General features: G+C 62.8%; 3 protein-coding genes and 1 non-coding gene across 6 annotated transcripts; 2 read left to right on the forward strand and 2 right to left on the reverse strand.

The window, feature by feature from the left end:
* The first annotated feature begins 8 nt into the window (after positions 1-8).
* On the forward strand, positions 9-7,316 carry RACK1 (receptor for activated C kinase 1). The gene is made up of 8 exons (XM_051776157.1): positions 9-249; positions 1,038-1,209; positions 2,835-2,982; positions 3,913-4,008; positions 4,104-4,214; positions 5,039-5,179; positions 6,438-6,548; positions 7,197-7,316. The coding sequence occupies exons 1-8, from the start codon at positions 141-143 to the stop codon at positions 7,260-7,262; spliced, it is 954 nt and encodes a 317-aa protein (XP_051632117.1). The 5' UTR covers positions 9-140; the 3' UTR covers positions 7,263-7,316.
* A 312-nt stretch (positions 7,317-7,628) lies between these two features.
* On the reverse strand, positions 7,629-9,549 carry LOC127465639 (uncharacterized). The gene is made up of 6 exons (XM_051776150.1): positions 9,437-9,549; positions 9,253-9,296; positions 8,934-9,128; positions 8,802-8,855; positions 7,873-8,620; positions 7,629-7,681 (listed from the first exon to the last, which is right to left on the reverse strand). Coding segments are annotated over exons 1-6 (1,095 nt in total). The 5' UTR covers positions 9,438-9,549.
* A 13-nt stretch (positions 9,550-9,562) lies between these two features.
* On the reverse strand, positions 9,563-16,353 carry TRIM41 (tripartite motif containing 41). 3 transcript variants are annotated; one of them, XM_051776152.1, is made up of 6 exons: positions 14,592-16,353; positions 13,868-13,963; positions 12,997-13,227; positions 11,879-11,901; positions 11,354-11,481; positions 9,563-10,154 (listed from the first exon to the last, which is right to left on the reverse strand). In XM_051776152.1, exons 1-6 carry the CDS (start codon positions 15,516-15,518, stop codon positions 9,595-9,597), a joined length of 1,965 nt encoding a protein of 654 aa, XP_051632112.1. In that variant the 5' UTR covers positions 15,519-16,353; the 3' UTR covers positions 9,563-9,594. The 3 variants fall into 3 exon arrangements, with proteins under 3 accessions (XP_051632112.1, XP_051632113.1, XP_051632114.1); XM_051776153.1 differs by lacking the exon at positions 9,563-10,154 and adding an exon at positions 11,135-11,276 and having other exon boundaries at positions 11,340-11,481; XM_051776154.1 differs by lacking the exons at positions 9,563-10,154; positions 11,354-11,481 and adding an exon at positions 12,535-12,685.
* A 407-nt stretch (positions 16,354-16,760) lies between these two features.
* TRNAV-CAC (transfer RNA valine (anticodon CAC)) lies at positions 16,761-16,833 on the forward strand. Its single transcript has one exon. It is a non-coding gene; the product is annotated as a tRNA-Val (tRNA).
* Positions 16,834-17,711: the final 878 nt, after the last annotated feature.

Genomic DNA, 17,711 nt, shown 5'->3' on the forward strand with positions numbered 1-17,711 from the left:
ACTTCCCTTTCCGGCGGAAGCGGCCCCGCCCTCTCTGCCCGCGGCGCTCTGAGGGCTGCGAGGGCTCCGCGCCCCGGACGCGCCGAAATCCCCCGGAATCCGCCCGAATCCGCCGCCCCCCGGGGGTCCCCGCCGCCAAGATGACGGAGCAGATGACCCTGCGCGGCACCTTGAAGGGCCACAACGGCTGGGTGACCCAGATCGCCACCACGCCGCAGTTCCCGGACATGATCCTGTCGGCGTCGCGCGGTGCGGGCGGCGAGGGGGGATGAGGGGGGATTTGGGGGGCTGGGGAGGGGCTGGGGGGGACCATCGGGGGGAATTAGAGGGGGTCTGGGGAAAGCCATTTGGGGGGTGATTGGGGGCGTTGAGGGGGGACCATTAGAGGGGGGTAGGGGTGGTCTGGGGGGAGCATTTGGAGGGAATTTGGGGGTCCTGGGGGGGACTATTTGGGGTTGGGGGTGGTCTGGGAGGGGAGCATCTGGAGGGAATTTGGGGGTCCTGAGGGGGACTGTTTGGGGTTGGGGGTGGTCTGGGAGGGGAGCATCTGGAGGGAATTTGGGGGTCTTGGGGGGACCATTAGAGGGGGTTGGGGGTGGTCTTGGGGGGGACCATTTTGGAGGGGATTTGGGGGAACCATTAGAGGGGGTTGGGGTGGTCTGAGAGGGGAGAATTTGGTGGGAATTTGGGGGTCCTGAGGGGGGACCTGTGGGAGGAATTGGGGAGGTCTGGAAGAGCCCATTGAGCCGGGGTGGGGGAGACTGTTGGGGACATAAGGGGGTACCTGGGGGGGGGGGACACCTTTAGGGGGAGCCTGGGGGGAGATTAGAGGGAATTAAAGGGGCATCCAAGGGAGAACTGAGGGAGCTTGAGGGGATTCTGGACAGGAGAAGGCCCTGAGGGAAAGGGGGTGGGGGGAGATGTCTGGAGGAGCCCCTTGGGAATGGGAAGGAAAAGCCCTTTGGGGGATCCAGGCAGGGTCTGGAGGCCCCCATTGACACTCACCCCCTGTCTGTGTGTCCCCCCCCAAACCCCAGACAAGACCATCATCATGTGGAAGCTGACCCGGGATGAGACCAACTACGGGATCCCCCAGCGCGCCCTGCGCGGCCACTCGCACTTCGTCAGCGACGTGGTCATCTCCTCCGACGGCCAGTTCGCCCTGTCCGGCTCCTGGGACGGCACCCTGCGCCTCTGGGACCTCACCACGTGGGTTTGGGGGGCTCAGGGGGGCCTGAGGGGGTCAGGGGTAACACCCTGCGCCTCTGGGACCTCACCACGTGCGTTTGGGGGGGCTCAGGGGGGTTTTGGGGGGCTCAGGGGGGTTTTGGGGGGCTCAGGGGGGGGTCAGGGGTAACACCCTGCACCTCTGGGACCTCACCACGTGGGTTTGGGGGGCTCAGGGGGGTTTTGGGGGGATCAGAGGGAGTCAGGGGTAACACCCTGCGCCTCTGGGACCTCACCACATGGGTTCTGGGGGGCTCAGGACCTCACCATGTGGGTTTGGGGGGCTCAGGGGGGGTCTGGGGGGGTCAGGGGTAACACCCTGCGCCTCTGGGACCTCACCACGTGGGTTTTGGGGGTCTCTGGGGGGGTCAGGGGTAACACCCTGCACCTCTGGGACCTCACCACGTGGGTTTTGGGGGGCTCACGGGGGCCTGAGGGGCTCAGGGGGGGTCAGGGGTAACACCCTGTGCCTCTGGGACCCTCCCCATGTGGGTTTTGGGGTCTCAGGGGGGCCTGGGGGTGTCAGGAGAGCCCCAGGATTTGGGGAACTGCCCCGTTTTTGGGGTGCAGTGGTGGCTGGGGGGGGTTTGGCTGCTCCTCTCCCCCCCTCCCGATGATTATCCCGACATTGCCCCGATCCCGCGGGATCTGAGGACGCTCCTGCAATGATGAGGGAGGGGACACCTGGAGCAGCCTGGGGGGGGGGGTCAGGCTGGTTTTGGGGTGATTTGGGGCTGAGTTGGGGGTGCAGCTGGAAGAGGGTCGGGATTTGTGGAGCCAAACTCATCCTAATCCCCCAAACCCTCTCACAGACCACTCCAGGTCCTCTTTTCCATCCCAATCCCTGGATTTCCCCCTTCTAGTTTCTGGATTTTTCTCTAAAATCCTTGGATTTTTCCCCCCCCAAGTCCTGGATTTCCTCTCAGTGTCCTGGGGGGATCCTGACCCTTTTCCTCTTCCATTCCTGGGGGGATCCTCACAATTCCTGGATGGATCCTGACCATTCCCAGTGGGATCCTGACCATTCCCAGTAGGATTCTGAGCATTCCCAGTGGGATTCTGACCCGTGTCCCCCGTTCCTGGTGGGATCCTGACCATTCCCAATGAGATTCTCACCATTCCTGGTGGGATCCTGACCTGCATCCCCCATTCCTGGTGGGATCCTGATCCATGTCCCCCATTCCTGGATGGCTTCTGACCCTTCCTGATGGGATCCCAACCCTTCCTGTTGGGATCTGGCCCTTCCTGGATGGCTCCTGACCATTCCCAGTGGGATCTGACCTTTCCTGGATGGCTCCTGACTCTTCCTGGTGGGATCCTGACCCTTCCTGATGGGATCCTGACCCTTCCCAGTGGGATCTGGCCATTCCTGGATGGCTCCTGACCCTTCCTGGTGGGATCCTGACCCTTCCTGATGGGATCCTGACCCTTCCCAGTGGGATCTGGCCATTCCTGGATGGCTCCTGACCCTTCCCAGTGGGATCTGGCCATTCCTGGATGGCTCCTGACCCTTCCCAGTGGGATCTGGCCATTCCTGGATGGCTCCTGACCCTTCCCAGTGGGCTCTGACCCCTCCTGGCTGGCTCCCGACCCTGGTCCCGTTGCAGGGGGACGACGACGCGGCGCTTCGTGGGGCACACCAAGGACGTGCTGAGCGTGGCCTTCTCCTCCGACAACCGGCAGATCGTGTCCGGCTCCCGGGACAAGACCATCAAGCTCTGGAACACCCTGGGGGTCTGCAAGTACACCGTGCAGGTGGGTCGGGGGGCCTGGGGGGCTTGGGGTCAGGCCCCGCTGGGTTTGGGGTCACCCCATTGGGTTTGGGGTCAGCCCTGTTGGGTTTGGGGTCAACTGTTGGGTTTGGGGTCAGTCCTGTTGGGTTTGGGGTCACCTCTGTTGGGTTTGGGGTCAACTCTCTTGGGTTTGGGGTCAACTCTATTGGGTTTGGGGTCAACTCTGTTGGGTTTGGGGTCACCCCGTTGGGTTTGGGGCCACCTCATTGGGTTTGGGCCCAATCCCACTGGTTCGAATCCAGTCCCGTTGATTTGGGTCCAGTCCCTTTGATTTTGGGTCCAATCCCATTGATTTCAGACCCAACCCCATTGATTTCAGGCCCAATCCCAGTGATTTCAGGCCCAACCCCATTGATTTCAGACCCAGTCCCTTTGATTTCAGGCCCAACCCCTTTGATTTCAGGCCCAACCCCATTGATTTCAGACCCAGTCCCTTTGATTTCAGGCCCAACCCCTTTGATTTCAGGCCCAACCCCAGTGATTTCAGGCCCAACCCCAGTGATTTCAGGCCCAACCCCATTGATTTCAGACCCAACCCCATTGATTTCAGGCCCAACCCCATTGATTTCAGACCCAACCCCATTGATTTCAGACCCAGTCCCTTTGATTTCAGACCCAACCCCACTGATTTCAGGCCCAACCCCATTGATTTCAGACCCAACCCCATTGATTTCAGGCCCAACCCCATTGATTTCAGACCCAACCCCATTGATTTCAGGCCCAATCCCACCATTTTCTGTCAGGAATCGAGGCCTCCCCCCCCTTCCTGACACCCTTTTGGTGCTGAGCCCTCCCAGGGAGGGTTCAGGGGGACACAGGGGTGGGGGGGACAAGGCCCTGGGGCCATTCCAGGGGGGCTCCAGCCCCATTGCCCCCCTTTCTCCCCGCGCAGGACGAGAGCCACTCGGAGTGGGTGTCCTGCGTCCGCTTCTCCCCCAACAGCAGCAACCCCATCATCGTGTCCTGTGGCTGGGACAAGCTGGTCAAGGTGAGCCCTGAGGGGCAGGGGTGGACCCCACCCCGAAAATCCCGGGGTTTGGGGTCAGAGGAGCCGCCTTTGACCACCCCTGTTCCCATTTCCAGGTGTGGAACTTGGCCAACTGCAAGCTGAAGACCAACCACATCGGGCACACGGGGTACCTGAACACCGTCACCGTGTCCCCCGACGGCTCCCTCTGCGCCTCCGGGGGCAAGGTACGGCCCCACAGACCCCACAGTGGAGGGGGACGCCCCAAAAAAACCCCACCTTGGAGGGGGACACCCCAAAAACCCCATGCTGGAATGGGGTACCCCAAAAACCCCATCCTGGAGTGGGACACCCCACAAACCTTATTTTGGATTGGGACACCCCACAAAACTCACCCCGGGGTCAGGGACACCCCACAAACCTCATCCTGGTGTGGGATACCCCAAAAAACTCACCCCGGGGTCAGGGACACCCCACAAACCCCATCCTGGAGGGGGACACCCCACAAACCCTATTTTGGATTGGGACATCCCACAAAACTCAGCCCGGGGTCAGGGATGCCCCACACACCCCATCCTAGCATGGGATATCCCAAAAAACTCACCCCGGGGTCAGGGACACCCCAAAAACCCCATCCTGGAGTGGAATACCCAAAAAAACTCAACCAGGAGTGGGACACCCCACAAACCTCATCCCAGAGGATGGGACACCCCAAAAACCTTCTTGGGGACCCCCCTGGAACTCTTGGAGACCCTCGTGGAGCTCTGGGGACCCTCTCAGAGACCCTCCTGGAGCCCTGAGGACCCTCCTAGAGCCCTGGGGACCCTCTTAGAGACCCCCCTAGAGCTCTCAGGACCCTCTTAAAAGACCCTCCTGGAGCTCTGGGGACCCTCTTGGAGCTCTGGGGACCCTCTTGGGGTCCCTCTTGGAGCTCTGGGGATCCTCCTGGAGACCCTCCTGGAGCTCTGGGGACCCTCTTGGAGCTCTGGGGCCCCTCCTGGAGCTCTTGAAGACCCCCCTGGAGCTGTTGTGGCCCCCCCTGTGCCCCCAGGACGGGCAGGCCATGCTGTGGGACCTGAACGAGGGGAAGCACCTGTACACCCTGGACGGGGGGGACGTGATCAACGCCCTCTGCTTCAGCCCCAACCGCTACTGGCTCTGCGCCGCCACCGGGCCCAGCATCAAGATCTGGGTACGGGGCCAGGGCAGGGGGCAGAGACCCCTGGGAGGGGGGAGAGACCCCTGGGAGGGATGGGAGAGACCCCTGGGAGGGGGGAGAGACCCCTGGGAGGGGGGAGAGACGCCTGGGAGGGATGGGAGAGACCCCTGGGAGGGGGGAGAGACGCCTGGGAGGGGGAAGAGACCCCTGGGAGGGATGGGAGAGACGCCTGGGAGGGGGGAGAGAAAACTGGGAGGGGGGAGAGAAAACTGGGAGGGATGGGAGAGACCCCTGGGAGGGGGGAGAGACCCCTGGGAGGGATGGGAGAGACCCCTGGGAGGGGGGAGAGAAAACTGGGAGGGATGGGAGAGAAAACTGGGAGGGATGGGAGGGATGGGAGAGACCCCTGGGATAGGTGGGATGGATGGGAGACCCCTAGGAGGGATGGGATGGGGGGGAGAGACCCCTGGGATACACTGGGATAACTGGGAGGGACACCCGGGATAGGTGGGATGGGTGGGAGAGAAAACTGGGAGGGATGTGAGGGATGGGAGGGACACCTGGGATACCTGGGATGGGGGGAGAGACCCCTGGGAGGGATGGGAGGGAGGGGAGGGACACCTGGGATGGGTGGGATGGATGGGAGAGGGGTCTAGGATAGGTGGGATGGATGGGAGGGACATCCAGGATGGGTGGGATGGATGGGAAGGACACCCGGGATAGGTGGGATGGCTGGGAGGGACCCCTGGGAGGGATGAGAGGGAGGGGAGGGACACCCAGGGATGGGTGGGATGGATGGGAAGGACCCCTGGGGTACACTGGGATAGCTGGGAGGGACCCCTGTGATAGCCTGGGATACCATGGAATATCTGGGAGGGACCAGGAGGCACTCCTGGGATAGCCTGGGACCCTCAGGAGAGACCCCCAGGGACCCTCTGGCACAGCTGGAAGGGGCTCCCAGGGACACCCTGGGATAGCTGGGACTGCTGGAATATTTGGGAGGGACCCCCTGGGATCCCCTGGGATACTCTGGGATCCCCTGGGATGCTTTGGGATATCTGGGAGGGACCCCCTTGGATCCCCTGGGATCTCTGGGATCCCTGGGAGGGTCCCCGGGCCGGGGTCTCTGTGATGAAACACTCGGATGCCTCCGACGTGCCCGTGAGGAAACCCCAGAGGCTGTTTCTGAGCCAGCCCCGGCTCTGGGGGGATTGGGGGGGATCCAGGTGGGATTGGGGTGGGATTGGGGTGGGATCAGGGCCCCCCTGAGCCGTGTGACCCCCCCGGGCAGGACCTGGAGGGGAAGATCATCGTGGACGAGCTGAAGCAGGAGGTGATCAGCACCAGCAGCAAAGCGGAGCCGCCCCAGTGCACGTCCCTGGCCTGGTCTGCAGATGGGCAGGTGGGACACAGGGACCCTAAATGTGGGGTGGGGGACCCTAAATGTGGGGTGGGGGACCCTAAATATGGGGGGTGAGGGGTTGGGGACACTGGATTTGGGGGACGAGGGGTGGGGGACCCTAAATATGGGGGACCCTAAATATGGGGGTGAGGGGTTGGGGACCCTAAATAAGGGGGTGAGGGACCCTAAATATGGGGGTGAGGGGTGGGAGACCCTGAATATGGGGGACATGGGGTTGGGGACCCTAAATATGGGGGGTGAGGGGTGGGAGACCCTGAATATGGGGGACATGGGGTGGGGGACCCTAAATATGGGGGGTGAGGGGTGGGAGACCCTGAATATGGGGGACATGGGGTGGGGGACCCTAAATGTGGGGGGTGAGGGGTGGGGGAACCCTAAATATGGGGGTGAGGGGCTGGGGACCTTGGATTTGGGGGACAAGGGTTTGGGGACTCTCCATATGGAGAGGGGGGTGCTGGGAACCTTTTAATAAGGGGGACAAGGATTTGGGGACCCTCCACCTGGGGAATGAGGGTTTGGGGCCCCTTCCCAAACCTTCCCAAACCTTCCCAGGGCTCTCAGGGGTTTGGGGATCCCCCTCCCCACGTTTTGGGGTCCCCCTGACCCCCCTTTTTCCCCCCCCCCCAGACCCTCTTCGCCGGCTACACCGACAACCTGGTGCGGGTGTGGCAGGTGACCATCGGCACCCGCTGACCCCAAAACTGCCCGGATTCACCCCAAAAACCACAATAAAAGGCGCTTGGTGCAGCTGCAGCCCCCTCCTGGCACTTTGAGGGGGGGCTGGGGACGAAATTCTGGGGACAAAACCCCTGGAAAAGGGAAAAAAATCCCATCAGAGTCCTCGGGGTGGGATTTGGGGGGAACGTTCCTCAACTTCAGGGTTCAAAAACCCCCCAGTTCCCTCCCAAAAAACCCTAAAAATGGATAAATTTAGGATGGGGGGGGGGGTGATGAATGTCTACTGGAGATTTCCAGAACATCCCTTAATTAATTAAACCCGTTAATTAATTAAATGAGAGGTTTAACTGGGAGTTTCCCACCCAGCAGCTCCAATTGGGCTTAAAGTGCTGGGTTTTTACCAATTTGGGCCTTTTTTGGGGGCCTTTTCCTGCCTGGAAATGGGGAGTTGGGAGCTGGATATGCAGCTCTGGGCCTGCCCTAATTAAATAATTGATTAATTGAATTAATTAACAAGGATTAAGGAGCTGGTTTTATGATCTCAGGGGACCCCAACCCCGTTTTTGGGGTAATTTTTTTGGGGCTAATTCACCCCAAATCCCTCCCGGGGATCCCCCCCCCAGACCAGGAGCCTCGGCTACAACTTCTCCTTTTTTATTATTTTTAATTATTGACATTTTCATAAAACTAAAATCTCCATTTAAATTCTCGATTTTTTTTTGGGTTTTTTTGGGGTTTTTTTTGCCAAAAATATCCCGACCGAGCTCTGAAAGAAAACACCCAACAGGGAATTCCCAAATCCACCAAAAAACCGGGAAAACACACGGGAAGGGGGGGGAGGGGAGGAGGAGGCTGGAAAAAAAAGAGGGAAAATAAATATCCCAAACTTGGGGAGCTCCAAAGGGGGGAAAAAAGAGGCTCCTCCCCACCCATAAAGTGCCAGAGGGGAGGGGGAAAAATGGGATTTTCCCCCAAAAAATGGCAGGGAAAGGTGGGAGGGGGAGGAGGGGGAGAATGAGGGAAGAATGGGAATGTTGGGAATGGGGGGCTGGGGGGAATCCCAAAAAATCCAGGCACTGAAAGAGCGGATTTTGGGAAAGGAGGAGGTTCCAAATCCGGGAGGATTTGGCCCCAAACGCAAAGACCCCCCCCCCCCCGGGGGTCCCAAAATTCCAGAAGTGGGGAAGGGGGGGGAACTGGGAGGGGGAGGGAAAAGCTCCCAGCACCGGGAACTGGGCTGGGATCTGAGGGGGATCCAACCCCACCCCAGGCCAGTCCAAACCCACCTCTGTGGGGTGGATCCATCCCAATCCCAACCCAAAATCCATCCCAAGGTGGATCCATCCCAATCCCAACCCAAAATCAGTCCCAAGGTGGGTCCATCCCAATCCCAACCCAAAATCAGTCTCAAGGTGGATCCATCCCAATCCCAACCCAAAATCAGTCCCAGGGTGGATCCTTTCCCATTCCAACCTAAAATCCATCCCAATTCCAAGCCAAGCCCAGTCCAAGGGGGCAGCTCCTTTCCCATTCCAAGCCAAGCCCATTCCCAAGGTGGATCCATCCCAATTCCAAGCCAAGCCCATTCCCAAGGTGGATCCATTCCCATTCCCATCCAAGCCCATTCCCAAAGTCGATCCATTCCCATTCCAACCCCAAATCAGTCCCAAAGTGGATCCATTCCCCTTCCAATCCCAGTCCCAGGGGCAGCTCCAGGAGCCCAGCGAGGAAGAGGAGGAGGAGGAGGAGGAGGAGGAGGAGGAGGAGGAGGAGGGATCTCGGGAGCGAAGCAGGTGCCAGAAACCAAAGTGCAGCCCCAGAAGGGGATGTTTTTAGGGACAGGAGGTGTCCCAGAAGTGGGATGTTTTTAGGGACAGGGGGATGTTTTTAGGGACAGGAGGTGTCCCAAAAGGGGATGTTTTTAGGGACAGGAGGTGTCCCAAAAGGGGATGTTTTTAGGGACAGGGGGGATGTTTTTAGGGACAGGAGGTGTCCCAAAAGGGGATGTTTTTAGGGACAGGGGATGTCCCAGGAGGGGATGTTTTTTCAGTGGATGTTTTTAGGGACGGGGGGATGTCCCAGTAGAGGATGTTTTTAGGGACAGGGGGATGTCCCAGGAGGGGATGTTTTTAGGGACAGGGGGTGTCCCAGGAAGGGGATGTTTTTAGGGACAGGAGGTGTCCCAGAAGTGGGATGTTTTTAGGGACAGGGGGATGTTTTTAGGGACAGGAGGTGTCATGTTTTTAGGGACAGGGGGATGTCCCAGGAGGGGCTGTTTTTTCGGGGGGTTTCTCTCCCCTCCCCTCCCATCCCCTCCCCTCCCACCCCATCCCACCCCCCCCGGGCGTCAGGTGCAGATCTTGATGCGGGTGCCCTTGGCCAGGATGCGGAAGAAGGGGAAGACCCTGTCCCTGCAGCAGATGTGGAAGGTGTGGATGTGGCTCATGCTCTCGGCGTTGTAGAAGCCCAGCTGGCCCCGCTCGTAGTCCAGGTAGACGCCGAAGCGCCGCGGCTGCTCCCCCGGCGCCAGCGCCGTCTGCTCCGTGGCCGTCAGCGCCTGGTACTTCTTGCCCGTGGTGCCCACGGCCCAGATCTCCCTCTTGGGGGGTCCCCCGGCCGCCCCCCCTTTGTGGCGGGGCCGGGCGCTCTCCCGGGCCGCCCCCACGGCCCAGCCCCGGCGCCCGCCCACCTCCACCTCCCAGTAGTGGCGGCCGGCGCTGAACCCGGGGGCCCCCAGCACGCACAGGTCGCCGCCGTCCCCCCGGCCCGGCGCCCCCCCGGGGGGGTTTCGGGCCCCCGGGTTGCCCCCGGGGGGGTCCTGGCGCCGCTCGCTCAGCCGGACGCTGCGCCGGTCCAGGGACAGGCTGAGCCGCGGGTGGGCGGTGGCGGGGTCCAGGGTCACGTCGGCTGGGGGGGAAAAGGGGGGGCACAAAGGGGGTTGGGGGGCTCAGGGACCCCGTTGGGAGCCGGTTTGGGGGTCCCTGAGCTCCAAAGTGTCACTCAGGGACCCCGTTGGGAACCGGTTTGGGGGTCCCTGAGCTCCAAAGTGTCACTCAGGGACCCCGTTGGGAACCGGTTTGGGGGTCCCTGAGCTCCAAAGTGTCACCCAGAGACCCCGTTGGGAGCCGGTTTGGGGGGGATTGGGAGGTTGGGGGGCTCAGGGACCCCGTTGGGAACCGGTTTGGGGGTCTCTGAGCTCAAAAGTGTCACCCAAGGACCCTGTTGGGAACCGGTTTGGGGGGGACAGGGAGGTTGGGGGGCTCAGGGACCCCCTTGGGAGCCGGTTTGGGGGAGAACAGGGGGCATTGGGGGGCTCAGGGACCCCGTTGGGAGCTGGTTTGGGGGTCTCTGAGCTCAGAAGTGTCACCCAAGGACCCTGGTGGGAACTGGTTTGGGGGAGGGCAGGGGGGTTGGGGGGCTCCGGGACCCTGTTTGGAACTGGTTTGGGGGTTTCTGAGCTCAAAAGTGTCACCCAAGGACCCCGTTGGGAGCTGGTTTGGGGGGACAGGAGGAGTTGGGGGGCTCAGAGAGCCCGTTGGGAGCTGGTTTGGGGGGACAGGAGGAGTTGGGGGGCTCAGAGAGCCCGTTGGGAGCTGGTTTGGGGGTCCCTGAGCTCAAAGTGTCACCCAGGGACCCCTTTGGGAACCGGTTTGGGGGGGGGCAGGGGGGTTGGGGGGCTCAAGGACCAGTTTGGGGGGGTCTCTGAGCTCAAATTGTCACCCAAGGACCCCATTGGGAGCTGGTTTGGGGGTCCCTGAGCTCAAAAGTGTCACTCAGGGACCCCGCTGGGAGCTGGTTTGGGGGGGACAGGGGTTTGGGGGCTCAGGGACCCTGTTGGGAACCGGTTTGGGGGAGACAAGGAGGTTGGGGGGCTCAGGAACCCCCTTGGGAACCAGTCTGGGGGGGGTCCCTGAGCTCAAAGTGTCACCTGCAGAGACCAGAGCCCTTTAACCCCCCTTGGACTCCCATTTCCAGCCTTTTAACCCCAAATTTTCACCCCTTTTAACCCAAATTTCCACCCCTTTAACCCTCAATTTCCACCCCTTTAACCCAAATTTCCACCCTTTAACCCGAAATTTTCACCCTTTTAACCCCAATCTCCCCACCTTGGGGCACTTTGCTGAAGACCTTTTCCATCTTCCTCAGCACCACGTCCTGCAGGAAACAATTCCGGAATTTCTTCCCCACGTCCACGGGCACCATCTCGGGCTCCTGGAATTCGATGGTCTCACACCTGGAAAAGGGGGAAAAAGGAGGGAAAAAGGGGGGAAAAGGAGGGAAAAGGGAGGAAAAAGTAGGGGAAAAGGGGGAAAAAGGAGGGAAAAAGGGGGGAAAAGGAGGGAAAAGGGAGGAAAAAGTAGGGAAAAAGGGGGAAAAAGGAGGGAAAAAGGAGGGAAAAAGGAGGGAAAAGGGGGAAAAATTAGGATTTGGCTGTTTGGGAGGAGATGACAAGACCTGGAGGGGCTCCCAGGCCCCTTCCCAACCTTCCCCAACCATCCCAAAATTCCACCTGTGGAATTTCCCCTTTGGAATTCCAGGAGTTCCAGGCTGGAAAAGCCCCCCCAGAGTGGGTTTTTCCCCTCCTCATCCCCAAAATCCCAGGAGATTCCAGTGGGAAGGGAAGGACTGACCTGATGAAGGTGCTTTTGATGTCCTGGGTGGGGAATGGGGAGAGAAAAGAGAGGAAAAGGTTCAGGAGGAATTGGAGCTGCTCCCAATGCTCCCAGTATACCTTGAGCCTGTCCTATCCCCCCAATCCCAGTGCTCCCAGTGCTCCCAGTACACCCTGAGCAGCTGGAGCCCCCAGTCCCAGTGCTCCCAGTACACCTTGAGCAGCTGGAACCCCAAATCCCAGTGCTCCCAGTACACCCTGAGCAGCTGGAGCCCCCAGTCCCAGTGCTCCCAGTATACCTTGAGCAGCTGGAACCCCTAATCCCAGTGCTCCCAGTACACCTTGAGCCTGTCCTGTCCCCCCAGTCCCAGTGCTCCCAGTTCTCCCAGCCCACCTTGAGCCCCCAATCTTAGTGTTCCCAGTATTCCCAGCATTCCCAGTGCTCCCAGTCCACCTTGAGCCCCCAATCCCAGTGTTACCAGTATTCCCAGTGCTCCACCTTGAGCAGCTGGAGCCCGTCCTGCCTGGCAGCAGCCTCAGCCTCCCCAGAGCCACCATCCTCTCCTCCAGCATTCCCAGTGCTCCCAGTACTCCCAGCCCCCCTCGAGCCCCCAAGCCCAGTATTCCCACTTCTCCCAGTTCTCCCAGTGCTCCCAGTTCTCCCAGTGCTCCCACCTTGAGCAGCTGGAGCCCGTCCTGCCTGGCAGCAGCCTCAGCCTCCCCGATGAGCCTCCTGAGGGCCGCCGTCCTCTCCTCCAGCATTCCCAGTGCTCCCAGTGCTCCCAGCCCCCAATCCCAGTAATCCCAGTGCTCCCAGTGCTCCCACCTTGAGCAGCTGGAGCCCGTCCTGCCTGGCAGCAGCCTCGGCCTCCCCAGTGAACCTCCTGAGAGCCACCATCCTCTCCTCCAGCATTCCCAGTGCTCCCAGTGCTCCCAGCCCCCAATCCCAGTATTCCCAGTGCTCCCAGTGCTCCCAGCATCCCCACCTTGAGCAGCTGGAGCCCGTCCTGCCTGGCAGCAGCCTCGGCCTCCCCAGTGAACCTCCTGAGAGCCACCATCCTCTCCTCCAGCATTCCCAGTGCTCCCAGCCCCCAATCCCAGTACTCCCAGTGCTCCCAGTGCTCCCAGCATCCCCACCTTGAGCAGCTGGAGCCCGTCCTGCCTGGCAGCAGCCTCGGCCTCCCCGATGAGCCTCCTGAGGGCCGCCGTCCTCTCCTCCAGCATTCCCAAATTCCGGCGCTGCCGCCCCAGCAGGGCCTCGTGGCGCTCCCGGAGCTGCCGCAGCAGCTGGACCTGCTCCCCCGCCAGGAACCGGTGCAGGGCCTCGAAATCCCCCTCCAGCTCCTGCACCTCCACCTGCATCTGATCCTGGGGGAGTGTGGGATTGGGAATGATGGGAATGATGGGAAAAGCAGGGCCTCGAAATCCCCCTCCAGCTCCTGCACCTCCACCTGCATCTGATCCTGGGGGGATTACAGGGGTTGGGAATGGTGGGATTGATGGGAATGATGGGAAAAGCAGGGCCTCGAAATCCCCCTCCAGCTCCTGCACCTCCACCTGCATCTGATCCTGGGGGGGTTACAGGGGTGGGAATGGTGGGATTGGGCTGGGAAATCCCCCTCCAGCTCCTGCACCTCCAACTGCATCTGATCCTGGGGGAGTGTGGGATTGGGAATGGTGGGAATGATGGGAAAAACAGGGCCTCGAAATCCCCCTCCAGCTCCTGCACCTCAGCCTGCATCTGATCCTGGGGGAATTACAGGGGTGGGAATGATGGGAATGGGCTGGGAAAACCAGGGCTGGGAATGCTGGATTGGACTGGGAACACTGGGAAAAGCAGGGCCTTGAAATCCCCCTCCAGCTCCTGCACCTCCACCTGCATCTGATCCTGGGGGAGCTACAGGGGTTGGGAATGGTGGGAATGCTGGGATTGGGCTGGGAATGCCGGGATAAGGGCTGGGAATGCCGGGATAAGGGCTGGGAATGCCGGGATAAGGCCCCAGCTGACCTTGAGCAGGGAGATTTTCTCCTCCTCGCTGGATTTCTGCCTCAGCACCGTCTCCAGCTGCTTCCTCAGGGGCTCCAGGTGGCTCTGGAGCTTGTTCTGGGGGGGGAAAAAGGGGGGGAGCGGCTCAGCTGAGCCCCCCAAAGACCCTAAAACCCCCTCCCAGACCCTCCTGAAGCCCCTTCCCCTGGCAGGGAGCAGCCAGACCCCCCCTCAGTGCCCCCAAACTCATCCCAAACCCACTCCCCAAACCCCCCTCATCGAGGGGCACGACCCACCCACGGCACCCACCGTGCCCCCCCTGGCTCTGTCACCTACCAACCCCCCCAAAAAACACCCCAGGACCCCTCTCGAGCCCCTCAAACTTCCCCCAACCCCCCCCTCCCAAAAAAAACCCACCCCCAGATCCCCCACCTTCCAGTCCTGCACCACCTCCTCGACCCACCCACGGCACCCACCCGGCTCTGTCAGCCCCCAGACCCCCCCAAAAAACCCCTGAGCCCCCCCCCAAACCCACCCACGGCACCCACTGTGTCCCACCCGGCTCTGTCACCCCCTAGACCCCCCCAAAAACCCCCCGAGCCCCCCCACCTTGCAGTCCTGCACCACCTCCTCGAGGGGCACGACCCACCCACGGCACCCACGATGCCCCACCCGGCTCTGTGACCCCCCCAAACCCCCCCAAAAACCCCCTCAAACCCCCCCAGACCCCCCCGAGCCCCCCCACCTTGCAGTCCTGCACCACCTCGTCGAGGGGCACGACGCTGTGGTGCTTGTGCCCGCGGGCCTCCCGGCACACCACGCAGATCGCCGCCTCGTCCACCTCGCAGAACAGCTTCAGCGGCTCCTGGTGCTTCAGGCACAGCTCGGGGGGCACGGCGGGGGCGGCCCCCGGGGCGGGGGCGGGCGCGGGGGCGCGCTGGGGGCGCGGGTGGAGCTGGCGGATGATGGTGACCATGTTGGCGAGCTGCCGGTTGGGGCGGAAGCTGCGCTGCCCGAAGCTCTGCCGGCACTGCGGGCAAGTGAAAGCGCCCGGCGCTCGCCGCGGGGGCCGCCCCTCGCCCCGCTGCTGCTGCTCCTCCTCTTCCTCCTCCTCCTCCTCCTCCTCTTCTTCCTCCTCCTCCTCCACGTCCTCCTCCATCACGTCCTCGTAGTCCTCGTCGCCGAAGTAGAGCCCCCCGCCCCGCGCCCCCCTCTCGCTCCAGGCGGCCGCTTCCTCCTCCTCGTCCTCCTCCTCCTCTTCCTCCTCCTCCTCGGGGTCTTCCCAGAGCTCCGCGTCCTCCTCCTCCTCCTCCTCTTCCTCCCACATCTCGTCGTCCTCCTCCTCCTCCACGCCGCCGCCTTCCTCCTCCTCCTCGTCGTCCTGCTCCACGTCCAGCTCGTCCTCCTCCTCCTCCTCCAGCTCTTCCTCCTCCTCCTCCTCCTCGGGGGCGGCCGCGGGGGCTCCCGCCGGGGGTCGCGGGGGTGGGTTTTCGGCCCCGGGCCGGGCCCAGAGGCGGGAGATGCAGGCTCGGCAGAAGTTGTGGCCGCAGCCGATGGAAACGGGCTCCGAGAAATAGTCGAGGCAGATGGCGCAAATCGCCTCCTCCTGCAGCGTCTCCACCGGGTCGGGCCGAGGGGCCGCGGGGCCGCCCAGAGCCGGGGGGGCCGCCATGGCGGGGGGACCCTTCCTCTACCTCCTCCTCCTCCTGCGGGGGCTGCGGGACCCCCCCGGGGCTCCCACCGATCCCCCGGGGCTCCTCACTGACCCCTCCGGGAGTTCCTTAATGACCCTCCGGGGGTCCCAATGACCCCCCCGGGGCTCCTCACCGACCCCTCGGGGGTCCTCACTGACCCCCCGGGGGTTCCTTAATGACCCTCCGGGGGGTCCCACCGACCCCCCCGAGGCTCCTCACCGACCCCTCGGGGGTCCCTGGACACGGCCGGGGGTTTCTCGGTGACCCTTCCTGGGGCTACTTAACGACCCTTCGGGGGTCCCGAGACCCTCACGGGGCTCCTGCGACCACCCGGGGGTCCTCGCTGACCCCCCCGAGGGTTCCTTAATGACCCTTCGGGGGTCCCACCGGTCCCTGGGGGCTCCTCGCTGACCCTCCAGGGGTCCCACCGACCCCCCCCGGGGGCTTCTGCGACCACCCCGGGACTTCTCACCGACCCTCCCCGGGGCTCCTCACTGACCCTTCGGGGGCTCCTACGACCACCCGGGGCTCCTCTCTGACCCCCCGGGGGTCCCAGCGACCCTCCCGGGCCCCTCAAACCCTCCCTGGGCCCCTCCCACCCCCCCGGGTCGGGCCCCTGTTTAGGCCTCACCGCCCTCAGAGCTGCCCGCGCCGCCCCCGCCGGGCGTCCCCCGCGCCGTGTGGGCCGCGGGCGGTGCCGGAGGAGCCGCGGAGCCCCCGCGGTGCCCCCGCCGTGTCCCCCCGGCCCCGGTTCGGGCCCCGCTCGGTCCCGAAGCGGCGGCAGCTCCGCCACCTCCGGGAAGCGCCGCGGCACTTCCGCCTTCCGCCACCTGACCGGAACTGGCGCGCGTTGCCGAGCAACGGGAGGGGCGCGATCTGTCCGCGCGACTCGTTGGTCTCGGAGGACCGGAGGAGGCCGCGCTGCCGCTGAGGGGCGCGGCCCGAGCGGGGGGGAGGCGTGGTCTCCTCTAAACCCCGCCCCCCCCGGGCGTGGCTCACCGGGCAGCGCCCCCGACCCCCACGCCCATGGCTGAGGGTTCGAGCCCCGCCCCGGGCCGGCCCGCGGTGCTTTACCCCGAAATATCTCTCTTTTTTTTTTAAGTTTTTCCCCGAATTCCTCCGCCCGGCGCGGCCGCGGGGGGAGAGGGAGGGCGGAGGGGGCCCCTCCGCGGTGCGCAGAGCGCGGCCGTAGCGCGGCGGGGCGCGGAGCGCGGCACGGCGTTTCTGTAGTGTAGTGGTTATCACGTTCGCCTCACACGCGAAAGGTCCCCGGTTCGAAACCGGGCAGAAACAGCGGTGCTTTTTTGGGTCTCCTTCCCTCCTCTCTTCTTTTTTTTGGGTCTCCTTCCCTCCTCTCTTCTTTTCCCAAAATCATCCAGGTTGGAAAAGACCCCTGAGATCACCGAGCCCAACCTCCCCGCCTCCCTTCTCACCCCCGAATATTCCCTTTATTTCACTTTTCCACCCCCACGTTTGCCTTTATTTTTTCATTTTTCCAGCCCCACATTTCCCACCGGGAATACCAGACACGGGATGAGCCCCCTGCCCATCCCAGGACTCCCAAAAAAGTTGGGATGAGCCCCGTGCCCATCCCAGGGGTCCCAAAAGATCCGGGATGAGCCCCCCGCCCACCCCAGGGGTCCCAAAAAAGCCGGGATGAGCCCCTGCCCATCCTAGGGGTCTCACAGACCCGGGATGAACCCCCTCCCCATCCCACCAGGAATAACAGGTACGGGATGAGCCCCCTGCCCATTCCAGGGAATTACAGGCCCGGGATGAGCCCCTTCCCCACCCCAGGGGTCCCACAGAGCCGGATGAGCCCCCTGCCCACCCCAGGGGTCCCAAAAGATCCGGGATGAGCCCCCCGCCCATCCCAGGGGGCCAAAAAAAGTTGGGATGAGCCCCTGCCCATCCTCGGGGTCCCACAGACCCGGGATGAGCCCCCTACCCATCCCAGGGAATAACAGAGCCGGGATGAGCCCCCCGCCCATCCCAGGGGTCCCAAAAAAGCCGGGATGAGCCCCCTGCCCATCCCAGGGAATAACAGAGCCGGGATGAGCCCCCCACCCATCCCAGGGGGCCAAAAAAAGTTGGGATGAGCCCCCTGCCCATCCTCGGGGTCCCAAAAGATCCGGGATGAGCCCCCCGCCCATCCCAGGGGGCCAAAAAAA

The sequence above is a fragment of the Manacus candei genome, unplaced genomic scaffold, assembly GCF_025592945.1.
Source record: "Manacus candei isolate 608988 ecotype Guabito, Panama unplaced genomic scaffold, ASM2559294v1 h1tg000455l, whole genome shotgun sequence".
NCBI lineage: Eukaryota > Metazoa > Chordata > Aves > Passeriformes > Pipridae > Manacus > Manacus candei.